Source organism: Dermacentor albipictus, chromosome 1 (genome assembly GCF_038994185.2).
Source record: "Dermacentor albipictus isolate Rhodes 1998 colony chromosome 1, USDA_Dalb.pri_finalv2, whole genome shotgun sequence".
In the NCBI taxonomy this organism is placed as follows: Eukaryota; Metazoa; Arthropoda; class Arachnida; order Ixodida; family Ixodidae; genus Dermacentor; species Dermacentor albipictus.
Window position 1 is genome coordinate 258787821 of NC_091821.1, and position 13542 is coordinate 258801362.

Genomic DNA, 13542 nt, shown 5'->3' on the forward strand with positions numbered 1-13542 from the left:
TGGCAACACATGTGGGACACAGAAATAAATAACTGCATGTGATAAAGCCACAGTTAGGTTCTTGGACCTCAGCAACAAAATCACGGCGAACAGATGTCCTGTTCTGTCGTCTCAGAATAAGACACACATTTGTCATGCATAACTTTTTACTCACTGGAAATAATCCTCCAACCTGTGGTAGATGTGGGGAGAGGCTGACCGTTCTCCATGTCCTCCTGGAGTGTCGGGAAGCCGAGTCTGAGAGAAACATTTTCCCCTAGCATACAGGCAGCACATCCCCCTTCATCCTGTTATGTTACTCGGCCCAGAACCGCTCTTTGACACCAATGCAGTCCTAGGTTTCCTGAAAGATGTTGTATTACATGTTGTTAGCCCCACACATTAGTAACGTCTCCTCTCTTCAGAGGATGCTGCTGCTATAGCTGTTTCGTATAGCACATGCCTCTAGGCCCTTGTGTTTCAAGGGCTCTGGCGAGGCAGTAGTGCTCCTGGTAATTTTACCATCTCACATATTTTCTATATTCCATCATTCTTTCACGACGGATTTTATTGCACCTAGAACATGTCATTTGTCATCGACATAATCTTTTTACAAATAGATTTTACGCACTCTAGAGCGACTATTTTTAAGGCTCCTTTACAGCCACATGACATCAACTTCATAGAACTCATAACTACACTGCGAACTCATCACCACGAACCTGGTGCTCTTTGGCAATACCTGGCCCTTGCGCCAATAAACACCGTACATTAATTCATTCATGTGATCATTTTGTGCTGAAAATAAGTTTGCTTGACGAGTGTTCTTTTCATGCATTCAGATGCTGTTTCAGATTGCATTCAGATGTTGCAGGACAACATGGCCACAATTAGTACATGACCGGGGTAGTTGGAAAAGTATGGGAGAGGCCTTTGCCCTGCAGTGGGCGTAACCAGGCTGATGATGATGATGAGATGCTGTTTAGGCTAACAGGGTATAGTGCAGTGGCCGCTTTGTTCATGTGCTCACTTGGACGCGTAATGTGCGTACATGCTGTGTACAAAGGTGCAGCGGTGCTGCTTTGGTTACACTCCTCTAGTTTGTGTGGTGGCACAGATTGAGTTCAAAACATTTGTAGTATGCAATTATGGCCTTGATTTTCATAGAAGTTGTCTTTAAAGATACTTACTCAAAACTTCAGACTAAAGAAAGGCACCACAGTAGGATAGAAACTTGCATTGTTTAACAGTAGGTGAACAAAGCAAGCCTCATGGACATGTAGCCAACATTTTGATTGGGGGTAGTTGTCAAGATGTTGGTCTGGCTGCCCTGATGAAGACAAGCCCCCTTGTGGAAATGTTGGCTCCATCCAGACTGGGGCTTCTTGTGTTCGCCCGTGTCAGTCATTGAGAACTAATTAGGGATGTGCAAATATTTGAAACTTTCAAATGATGAATACAATATTCACTATTCATAAATATGAATATTTTTGCACGCTGCCATGAATCCACACCTCAAGCTGAAATCCGCATTTAACCTGCATCTTGACATTACTGTTACATTTTTTTGCATTTTTGTTACGGGTTTACGTGCAAAAATATAGTATTTACGTCTTTGTTCCTAATGCTCCATTCATCGAGATTTTAATAAACAATGCTTCATAATGTGCAATTTAACAGAAGCTTGCCAACATTTTGAATATACAAAAATGTGAACGTAGTTTTATGTTGAAGGTGAAAATGGTTCATTATAGTTAAACCTCGGTATAGTGAAATTCTTGGTATAACGAAGTATTTAACTTCTCATGACCTCTTTTCCGTAGAACACCATGTATTTAAAACCTCAATATAACAAAGTGCGTGTTTATGCCATTTCAATATAACAAAACTTCATTGCCGCCACAAAGGAATGTTGATGCAAATGGAGTCTTCCGCAGACCTACAGGGTCAAATGATTGAATTACAGGCGGCTGTTTGCAAACGCACCTCTCAAATTGCGTGCTGCGCGACAATAGCGACCGCGGAAGTGGACCCACATGATGTTCTGTATAAAGTTCGAGTGCGATAATATCCTATCGCGCTCCGTGCACTAAGTGCTTTAGGCGCGAGTGAAAGAGAGCGACGGTGAGAGAAGAAAGATGGTGGCTTCACGAGTGCTGCCTTCCCGCAGAGCAAAGGGAAAGAGTGAGAGGGGAGTAAGCTCGCGGTAACGCGATCAAGCGTGCACGAGGGAACGGAGTGAGGGGCAAGTTGGTTTGTGTCTCGGCTATGGCTGCACATGGCTGTAAGCGTGGCTAAGCGCATACGCAGCTACACATAGAGGCAATCTGACGCGTTTTCAAAAAGTGGGCGTGCCGAGACGGCGTGGCATCATGGAAGCTGTCCTACCACGCGTTTAGCTTTGGAGGTTGCATAATCTCAAGTTTGGGTGGCCCGTTGTAGCGAGAGTCGGACGTAGCATTTGCCGGCGCTTTTTCTGATAGTGTCGTCCCAGTGCGGCCGACGCTATCATCACGCGGGCGGAGTGCCTGTAAAAGCGTGGCTGGTCTGGCTTAATTTGTACCACCAAGATGATATTGACGACGTACATGGCATGAAAACGTATCATTCGTAGCCAACTCCTAAATTTATCAGAATGAATTGTTTTCTCATTCAGAGTTGTTTTTTTCGATTGCCCGATAATTCGTAAAATTTTTCGGCCCCTATCCGTGTAAGAAAAATCGATCGGCGACTGCTTATTTGCATAGAAAGGTCGTATTTCAATAGAAAGAAATTTCGATATACCGAAGCAAATTGCCGATTATACGAATTTCATTATGTCGAGGTTTAACTGTATTTTAAAATATTTGAGTTGATTTGCTTTTTGCAATTATTCAATTACTTTTCTATTTGGTCTTTAAAAATTTGTATTTGCACACCCCTAGAATTTAGAGTAGCTTAATGGCAAAATTTACTAATTGCATCAAGTAGAAGTATTAGACAAAAGTACCTTTGAATATAAAATATTTTTAAACAAAGTGAAATACAGTAGAGCTCCCTGGATACATTTTAAATGCGTAAGCATTTCTATACCCGCCGTGGTTGCTCAGTGGCTATGCTATTGGGCTGCTGAGCACAAAGTTGCGGGATCGTATCCTGGCCACGACGGCCTCATTTCGATAGGGGCGAAATGTGAAAACACCCCTGTACTTAGATTTAGGTGCACTTTAAAGAACCCCAGGTGGTCGAAATTTCCGGAGTCCTCCACTACGGCATGCCTCATAATCAGAAAGTGGTTTTGGCATGTTAAACCCCTAAGGTAATTTTTAGGCATTTCTGTGCTTACAGAAGGAGGAAACCCGTCCGTCTTTCATGTAAGACGAATTGCTATGAAGAAATAATATATGAAAGAAACAATAAATTCGAAAGGAAAAACGTTGATGGTGGCGAGTTTTGAACCCACGACCCCATGCTCAGAAGCCGAGTGATTTACCCACTGGGCTAATAAAGACCCACACTTGCAGAAGGTGAATATATCTGAACCATATGAATGTGCTGTACTGGTTGTACAAAACAAATATCAAAGAACACTTTCTGGGAAGGCTTTCTTGAAAGATTTGGTGATGGTGTTATAAAAGCCATCTCTAGGACCACATGGGCTTGGAGCATAATAGACTTAGGGAAATTAAGATTTTGTGAAAATTTAATCTCAAGCACGCCACGTTCCCGATGTGTTTTGGTAGTCACGGGATGGGTTTTTTGTTGGGACATTCATTCACCAACCAAAATGCCACCAATTTCTGAGGCCTCATGCGCTTCATGTCGCACAACACAGATAGATAAGCAGTGAGTGAGTTGATAAAAATTATAAGGAGTGATGAGTGGTTATATGGGTCTCATCACGCTTGATAATGTTTTAACGCAGATAGATAAGATTCTAAAAAGTTAAAAGGGCTTATAATGGTCGGAGCAATTCTGATAAGGTTAGTAACGGTCAGATCATGGCTGATAAGGTTGATAAGGATCCGATCGATTGTGATGAGGTTGGTAACAACCGATAATAGTTGGTAAGGTTCAGGTCAGATCGAGTCTATTGAGTTTGATAACTGGTAAGGGTTGATAAGGGTTCTATCTATTTTGATAAGGTTGATAATGACCGATAAGGGTTGCTAAGGGTTCATACTGGTCGAATCAAGTTTGATAAGATTGATAAATGACACCGGGCTGAGTGGAGATGAGCAAGTGGCACAGTGCTTATGCATATTGAGACAACTCCAGCGGAGTTTCTGTCATAATTTTTTTCAAAGAAGCTGCTGGGGAAAAGAACATCACAGTTAAGAAACTTACAGTGAAGAAGGCAACAAGTCGCTACAGCAATGCCAGAAATAGCTCTGAATGCCTGCTAGTATAGTTACTAGACTTCTTGGTGCTAGTACTGTTACCGGAGACGGTGTGTGCACACGTGTATAATTAAGGGACACATACTATGTTCTGTGACAGTGACCCCTTTCACTCTCAGTATACTTCATTGCAATATTTTGTGTATACCTCACCACATATGACGCTGTATTGCAGCAAAGCTGGCTTTAGGGCACGTGTTGATGGGCGAGTTGGTTATACATGATTACAACGAAGGCGCCAAATACGACAACAGACGAAGGAAGGCGACACAGGACAACCACGCCTACGTGGTTGTCCCATGTCGCCTTCCTTCATCTGTTGTTTTATTTGGTGCCTTCGTTGTAATCATGACTTTAGGGAACTGGCAAAAAGGTCGACTGCAATGAGACACACTTATCGGAACTAACATATATCTGGCATTTCAGGATGGGGCACTGCGCGGGGCTTGACAGGTGGCCCTTGACAGGCTGGCCGTGACAGGCTTAACCACACATTTACATTTATTCGTCTTCATAGCAATATGTGGAAGCAAATTTCCCTCTGCACTGCTCAACCTACATGGCCGCCGCTTTCAAAAGCAACATAGGATGCAGGAACGTTGCAGAATGGTGGTATGTCAAAAGGGAACATAATACAATAAGAATCAATAGGCTGTAGGTTGGGACTGCGAAAACGCGATGTAGTAGCTAGGAAAACACAACAACACGGAATGCATAAATGTTCTTACACTGTATAAGGGCAGCATGGAGAGCATTTAGTAAAAATAAAGAAGAAAATGGCTTGTTAACATCATTTGATAGACGTAATGCTATTTACAACTGAACTTTCGCTCTACTGAACAGCTTGCAAATGAGAACTAACTGAAGGGTGATTGTATCAGGTCCACCATGACGACGACATTAGTGCAACATGCCAACATTGATGAAATAATTATTTTGTTTGCCTAAATAGTGAAAAATTTGCAGGGGTCCCAAGACACCCTTACTTGAATGACTGTAAATATTGAACAGACAAGTTAGCTACTCTGTGTGTGTACTGAGCAACTGGTGCCCTTCTGCAGCTCTCCTGCAACACAGTTATTGGGAACAACCACCATTTGCATCTGACTTTCTCCCTGTAAACTCCAGTAAGCATTGCTGTTATCACTTATATTCGGACAGAAATGAATATTCATAAATTTGGATAGTAAATCCTTGACTCAAATATGAATTGAGTAGCAAACACTATTAGACTTGTATTTGAAATTTTGAGTATTTGCCCACTCCTACTTATTAGCCAACAGAACAGTTTTGAGGTCACAAAAATATTTTCACGTGGACATGGAAACCCAATATTCAATCTAAACATTTTTTTACTGCAAAGATGGCTCAGTTGAAATCAGCTTTGACTGTACCATCACCTGCCTCTCTCTGAAAGTAGTTGTTTAGTAGGTTCAAGCTGCTACTGTTGTGGGTGTAATTCTTTGCCAAAGTGGCTACATTACACCGCAACTCTTCAGCTCTGTGTAAACTGAAGGTGTCAGAACGGTGAATTGTAACTAGCCTAGAAGTAACATTATTAATACTAAGTTGCAGGGGTTATTCAGAACTTTGGCTTTTCCTGAAGCAATTTTCAGCATGAACTGCTTTGGAAAAAAAATCTGTATTTTTGCCTTTTTATTTGCAGGCGCACTCCAATGTGAAGCTGCAGATAGCAGCTACATTTTGCATATCGAACCTGGTATGGAGTGAAGAAGAAGGTAGGTTCTGCTTGGTGCGATCTCTTTCCACTTTAGAACGTGAATAGAAAAGATCCAAAATGCTTCTTTTTGACTGCAATTGCATTGTGTTTCTGCCAGCAATTTCTGCAGTTACTAAGTCTCACTATACAGGGATTGTGCAGCTGTGTTATGATGCCACCAGCACTTTAGTGAATGGCACTGTGTTGATTCGATGTTGATTCGATCCTGATGGGACCAACAAAATTGGTTGAATTATCCAGTGGGTGTTATTAAACAAGAAGCAGAAAAAATGCCAGAAGACATGGCTGATTGATTTGGCGGTATTTGTTCCGATTCTAACACGTTTCCAAATCGAACGTGTGCCCACTTTTATTAGTGCAAAGCAGAAAGTTAAGATAAAAACTGACATTATAGATTTTAAATGCTATTATAGCTTTTAAATGCTTTTAAACTAAGTATAAACCAAACGCACGCCCGATTTTTTTCTTTTAGGAAAAGAGATATAGTATGCTTCCTATTCTCGCAAAAAGAAAAGTGAAGTTAGTGAACTTCACCTTCACGGAATGGAACTTAATTCCTTTCTTTTCACGGCAGAATTGCAGATAGCTATTGAACCCGCCGCGGTTGCTTAGTGGCTTTGGTGTTGCGCTGCTAAGCATGAGGTCGCGGGATCAAACCTCGGCCACGGCGGCCGCATTTTGATGGTGGGAATGCAAAAACACCCATGTACTTAGATATAGGTGCACATTAAAGAACCTCAGGTGGTAAAAATTAATCCCGAGTCCTCCACTGTGGTGTGCCTCATAATGAGATCGTGGTTTTTTCATGTAAATCCCCATAATTAAATAAAAAAATAGACAGAAAAAAATAATAAAAGTGTGTTACTCAAAGAATTCAAAATGGCCCCTTGGATCAGACCAGGTTTAACAGGTTTCAGGTCTTCTTCATTGTAGTAAAGGTGTATTGCCATAGACCTCGTATATACCTAGAGTAGTATCCAAATGTCCATCACTTTAAGACAGCAACGCTGCCTATTAAGAACCACAACATGTCGTCCTCCGTACGATCCATAGCACGCTTGATATGTGGCATTTGTCAAACAACCCTGCCACAATTGCAAATGGGTTGGTGGCTCACGTCTAGGATAACCACTCCCACTAGTTTGTCCGGCGATGCATGCAAGTCTTCGGAACACCAAGAACATGTGACGTAACTTGTTGCCGCTAGCTTAAATGTAAAATACCGTAGCTTAACATTTGAATGTGCTTTTGTAACCAGACTGAAAATGGCACAGCGTCGTCTTGCTATAACTCGTTTATTCGTTCTGTCGCCATCCATTGTTGGCATCTTGTGATAGCAATAGCGATGATGCTGATTTGGCTCCCTTTGATGGTAGGCTGTTGCAGATGGCACGGGAGATGGTTTTGGTTTCGTATTGGATTGCTCGGGTGAATTTTTCGGCAAGAAAGTAGTGTGTTAAAATCAGGTGAATACTGTAATAATTCATTGAGCTACCGTTTTGGCTTTTAAACCCTCCTGGGGCAGGCTGTAAATAGGCATTCTCTACGGGAGATGACGTGTGTTCAACGACTGTGCCATTAGTGCTGCCGATGCGGAGTCTGCCGCTGTTGGAGTCAACACTACAGTCACCATTTGGGTCGGGCCTGTGCGTTTTGAAGAGCTAAGTTCAAATTATCTGGTGAAGAATACTTTCAGGATTGAAAAAATAAAAGTTTGGTCCCATAGAAATATGCGGATGCCGACTGGGGCTTTTGGTCCGGATTGAATTAACCAGAGTCAAATTAATGGAAGTCTACTGTACTTACTTTATAAAAAAGAGACAGTTTGGCAGTGAAATGCTAGATTCCTAGCACAGTCAGTGCCTTCCAGTGCACTTTTAAGAAAATTTTCAGATCTTAGTTTTATTACACTATATTACTATTGATTGTCTTCAACAGATAAAGATATGTCAATGATAGAATGTTGTCATGTGTGTCGGAAAATTCAGAGAAAAATTAAGGAAGCTGTTGCAAACGTAGTGGTACCAGGGCGGTGATGTATAATCAATATGCTGCTTTCATACCAACATTCTATGCAGTATTGGGCTCAAAGGTGTGATATCAAGCTCTGCACAAATGAAAGTGTAGCAGTTATTTAATAGAGGTTCGTTGTCATTCCATGGGTGGCACAGGTGAATGTGACGGGAATGTGACTTTTGGATGAAGTCAATGCTATGTTGTCTCAAGCTGATGGGGAAACTTATGTGGAAATCTTGATTCTAAGATGGGGTCAATTGAGTAAAGAAAGTGATGTTGAAGTCACGGACACCATAGGCAAATTCCTTTATGCATGGGCATATTTCTTTGCCGTTGCTGATGTGTTGGCATTTGTAAAATATATTCACCAAAAATTTCTTCACTGTAGGTCTGTGTGGGCAGCTACATCTGCTTTTTCATTTCCGCATACACCCACAGATATAACATGGCCAGCAACCATGGCCATATGATGAATGTAACCAACGTCCTTCGTTACTGGATTTTGTTTATGAGCAACCAGGCAGGTCATTCCAGAGTTCAATTGTCCGAGGAAAAAAACTGTATTTAAAAGTGTTGGTGCAAGCAAAAAAGACGGATAAGTTTAAGTCATTGCTGTTTCTCGTGATTAGGGGCTTTGCATGGGTCAGATATGTGTTAGGGGAAGTAAATGTGGAGAGTAAAATAGAGAGTGTAGAAGTTTCAGATAATTAATGTGACGACGGTGGGAAAGAGGGGTTAAACGAGCATATTCAGATGAGATGATAGTGAAAACATTCTGTCATAACGGTGGTATATGAAACGAACCGCCTTTTTCTGAACAGATTCAATTTTGTGGATGTCCGAAATTTTGTAAGGGTTCCATATAGTAGCCGCATATTCAAGAATAGGTCTTACAAGTGTTTTGTATGTAATGAGTTTAGTTTCTTTCGGGGCAGCACGTAGAGTTCGGGTTAGGTAACCAAGTTTTTTTAGTCCTTTGTTGCAAGTTGTTAGAATATGTTCTGACCAGGATAACCTTGGAGTGAAAAGGAGGCCTAAATACTTATATTCATATGCGCGCTGCAGAAAAGTGGATTTATTGGAGTAATTGAAATTGAGCAATTAGCATGCTTGTGAAAGGACATGGCGACTGTTTTTTTTTTTTTTGAAGTTAATGTTTATTTGCCAGAGTTCGCACCATTCACAAAAACTTATAAATGATTGATTCAAAGTGTTATGATCGTTAGGTGAATAAACGATATTGTAGAGAACGCAGTCGTCAGCATAAAGCTGGATTTTTGCTGAAACAGAGCTTGGAACGTTGTTAATATAAAGCAAAAAAAGCAATGGCCCTAAAATAGAACCTTGCGGCACACCGGAAGATACTGATGTGTCAGGAGAGTTGAATGAATTAAAAGAAACATACTGTGCACGATCATAAAGAAAACTACGGATCCAGTCAACGAGAAGAGGGTTATTAAGGATAAGGCTTAGTTTATGTAGTAGTTTAGAATGTGGTACAGTATCAAATGCTTTGGAGAAATCAATGAAGAGCGCATCTACTTGATCACCTAAATCAAGAGCAAAACTGATGTCATGTGTAAATTCAGTTAATTGAGTCACTGTGCTAAAACCACTACGAAATCCATGCTGAGTGCTGCATAAAGTGTTATTAGACTCGAAAAAAGTGATAAGTGATTAGTCTGTAAAGATGACCTCTAGTGGTGGTGGTTGCCAAACGATGTGAAGAACCTCTTCATTTATACTATACAGTTCAGCTGATCTGCTTGATGCTAACTGTTCAAGACAAGGAAAGTGGTGACCAGAATACACTATGTACAAAGAACACGAACGCTGTTACCCATTGGTGAAGATATCAGTCAAACCCAAGTATTCCTTGGTAATGAGACCTAGAGTGATTTGTAAAATTACACCTTGTAGCATGGTTTTCCTCAAGCTGATGCTGAAAATTTTTACTATAAAAATGAGCAAGCACTATATGGGCCTGAGTGCACATTGTAAATGTGTGACCAACTCCAAGTGGCGAATTGGTTTCGTTAGAGAACTCTGCTTGTCAGTGTTTCAGCAAACCTTTAAATGGGCTGTGAGAAAATCTTTTCTGTATTAAAATTCACTTTGTGAATTTGTGTTCAGTGTGGTGCTATTGTGTTGAATGTTTTTTTTATGCAAGCACTTGGACGTTTACCAAATTCAATTCCACTGTGTGCTTTTAGGGCACAATTAATGATATAATAAATTGTGAAATACTTTTCGTTATTGGTAAATCTGTCTAATTGTATTATTTCTTTTCTAAAAGTCCTTGCTGTTGTTGCTGTTGTTGCAGGTGCTCGGGAAAGGCAGTCCAAGCTGCGCGAGTTGGGGGTCCAAAAGCTGCTGCAGTCTCTTCTTATCACTAGTGACACAACCCTCTTTGACAAGTATGTCATTTGAGCCTTTTATCTGCTTTTGTCTGATAACCTTCGTTTGTTAGCAGGATGCCACAAACCTTTAGCAGTATGTGCGGAACAGGCTTGGGAACATTCCATGCTGAAGGTGGGACTGGGAAAACTACAAAGAGAAACAAAATTAAGAGAAAATGACCTTATTGTTGCGACGATGAACTGTGACGGCACAACAAGTAACCAGCGGATGTTCTGGTGTCGCCATCACCCTGTCTGCACAAGTTATCAAAAAAGAAAAACGAACAAAATATAAATAAACAAACAAGCAAACAAACATAAATAAATAAATAAATTAATTAAAAAGGAGGGGAAAAGTTGATGGGCAGTGACATTGGTTTATTTGTATTGCCCGCAGTACAGAAAAGGCATGGTATTTGAGATTAGTTTGTTTCCATTACTCGGAGGAATACAACAGTGTGTGTGCGTGCACGCGCGTGCATAGAGGGGGCGTGCACTATAACTAATAAGGAGCTAGATGCATGGATAAATTCCCAAATTCTAGCCACCCACCAGTGTTATAGGTTCTACCAATGTTTACCCCACTTCAATGGCTCTGAATAAAGTTTGTTGCCACCTTGCATGGTTTATAAATACATAGTGAGCACGCGGCTATGCACATGTGAATTTTGAGTGTAACCTTTTTTGTGTGCATATTCCTGCAGTTTTCATAGACTGCATTTCCGAGTCGCATTTATGACGATGTCGGCAACTATGAAGTACTTCTTCCATTTGAGCTGAACATTTCTGGATATTTGTGGCAGCACCACCCAAGTAACTCAGACTTTGGTCATTACAAGCGTGTGTTTTTCGGTTCCACGTGCTGCTTATTGTGCCTTGTGAAAATGTTGGCTGCTAAGTGTTCATCGAGGAATAGACGAACCCAGATGTATCTCCGACTCCGCACAAAGCCCTTTGCTTGGTTTGCTGTAAGAGTTTTTCACTGAACAATATAGGCAACAGGTGTTTTCAAGCCTTGCTTCATACAAGAATCTTGTTACATTGTATGCTCGGAAAAGCACTTCCCAGTCAAGCCTGTTATTTTGTAAGGGCTCAACGGATTTCTCACTTCGCTGTAGGGTCAACTCCACCCCTGCTGCTACTGAGGCAGCAGGAACCAAAGCTCCTGTGCAAGTGACTATGGGCGTGGTCTCTTGTTGCAATTTGCTACTTCTGTCGATGATTGAGGAAGGCTCTTCTCTATCCAGTAGTTACAAAGTGGATGGACTAAGGACTTCTCACATTTCGAGCAAAAATTTTGCTAGGCTGTTATTATTCGACCCCACTTTCGTCCGAAAAATGTGTTTTTGGTATCTTCATTTTTGCTTCCGGCACTTTCCTGCATCTAGCAGCAAGTTTTCGTTAAACATGTTGTCTAAGGAGCAAAATGCGACGTTGTAGCTCTTTCAAAACAGTGCTTGGCCGGTTACGTTTATCTGCCATTGCGAAACTACAAGTGCAGCCGCCATTTTTTTCTTCACGATCTTGTGATGTATTTTACTATTAGTGGGACACGGATGTATTCTGCATACGATAACAAAACGTTCTAGTTGGCTGGAAGTGGAAACTACTAGTACGACATGCTGTCATTTTGTAATGCTTTTGCTATTACAGCTCAGCATCAGCCACTCGTGCGCTGAGAGACAAGAAGTTGCATTTTCGATGTCGCTTTGACTGCAAAAATCTGAAGTTCGAAAGGTGGAATGCTGTTGCAAGCCGTTATCAGCAACAATTTAAGCGAAGCCAGCAAACCATTGGTCCAAGTTAATTCAGCTCGTCCAAATGGGCGCATGTGCGAGCACTATTTTGGAGTCTTTGGCCACCGTATGCTGTACTGCCTTGCCCTGAAGCACGCTGGAGATGTGCCTTGAAAGCATGGTTACCCAAGCATGGTTGAAAGCAAGTGACTTTCTTCATGGCTTCTGAAATCTACGCGAAGTACTTGCTCGTCTCGGTGGTTGCACTTTCGTCGCGGTTGGACTGGAGCGCAGGAAGTGCTACCGTGTGCCTAGTCTGGTCATGCTTCTGTGCTACAGAAATTCATGTGAGGCCGCCTTTTACCATGACTGTGTTTGTTTGTTGTAACAGTACGGCACTTTCTAGAATGCTCACATATAGACGTAGTTTCAATGGGCAGAGTCAGATGAATATAAATATAATGAAATGTGGTCATTATAACCGATGATTTGTTATATGTTGAATCGATTTAAGTGGGTTTGACTATACAACTAGTGTCATTGGGTGTGTATGCTATTTTTTTTTTCTTTCTGTAACACTAGCATCATGATTATTTTTGCATACGTTTGTGACTGTTATGACTTTCAAACGGCTCCAACCAAAAAGTAAGTAAGTATGTTTAGGGAAAATAAACTTACTTTTTGGTTGGAGCCACTTGAAAGTCATAATTAATTAACCCAACCAGATGGGCAACTCTCAAAATATTTAGCTTCAAGTTTGTGACTGTTTCTTTTGCACGCTGACAATGCACATGCACACATGCACATGTACATGCACAATGTGTATGCACATGCAATGTATACGCAATGCCTCATGACTTCGAGCGTACCGGAATCTTGGAAAAACACTAACATAATCCTAATCCATAAGAAAGGGGACGCCAAAGACTTGAAAAATTATAGACCGATCAGCTTACTGTTCGTTGCCTACAAAGTATTTACTAAGGTAATTGCAAATAGAATCAGGAACACCTTAGACTTCCGTCAACCAAAGGACCAGGCAGGATCCTGTAAAGGCTACTCAACAATAGACTATATTCACACTATCAATCAGGTGATAGAAAAATGTGCGGAATATAACCAACCTTTATATATAGCTTTTGCTTTCATTGATTACGAGAAAGCGTTTGATTCAGTCGAAACATCAGCAGTCATGGAGGCATTGCGGAATCAGGGTGTAGACGAGCCGTGTGTAAAAATACTGAAAGAGATCTGTAGTGGCTCCACAGCCACCGTAGTCCTTCATAAAGAAA

The 13542-nt window shown here is 41.2% G+C and overlaps 1 protein-coding gene across 12 annotated transcripts in view; it reads left to right on the forward strand.

Annotated features, from left to right (window-relative positions):
* LOC139054371 (armadillo repeat-containing protein 8-like) overlaps positions 1-13542 on the forward strand; it is a 101068-nt gene that overhangs the window by 72457 nt on the left and 15069 nt on the right. For all 12 annotated transcript variants that reach the window (XM_070531272.1, XM_070531269.1, XM_070531268.1 and 9 more), the window contains 2 exons: positions 6025-6097; positions 10439-10532. In XM_070531272.1, the coding sequence (XP_070387373.1) occupies positions 6025-6097; positions 10439-10532 (167 nt within the window). The remainder of the gene's footprint in view (positions 1-6024; positions 6098-10438; positions 10533-13542) is intronic.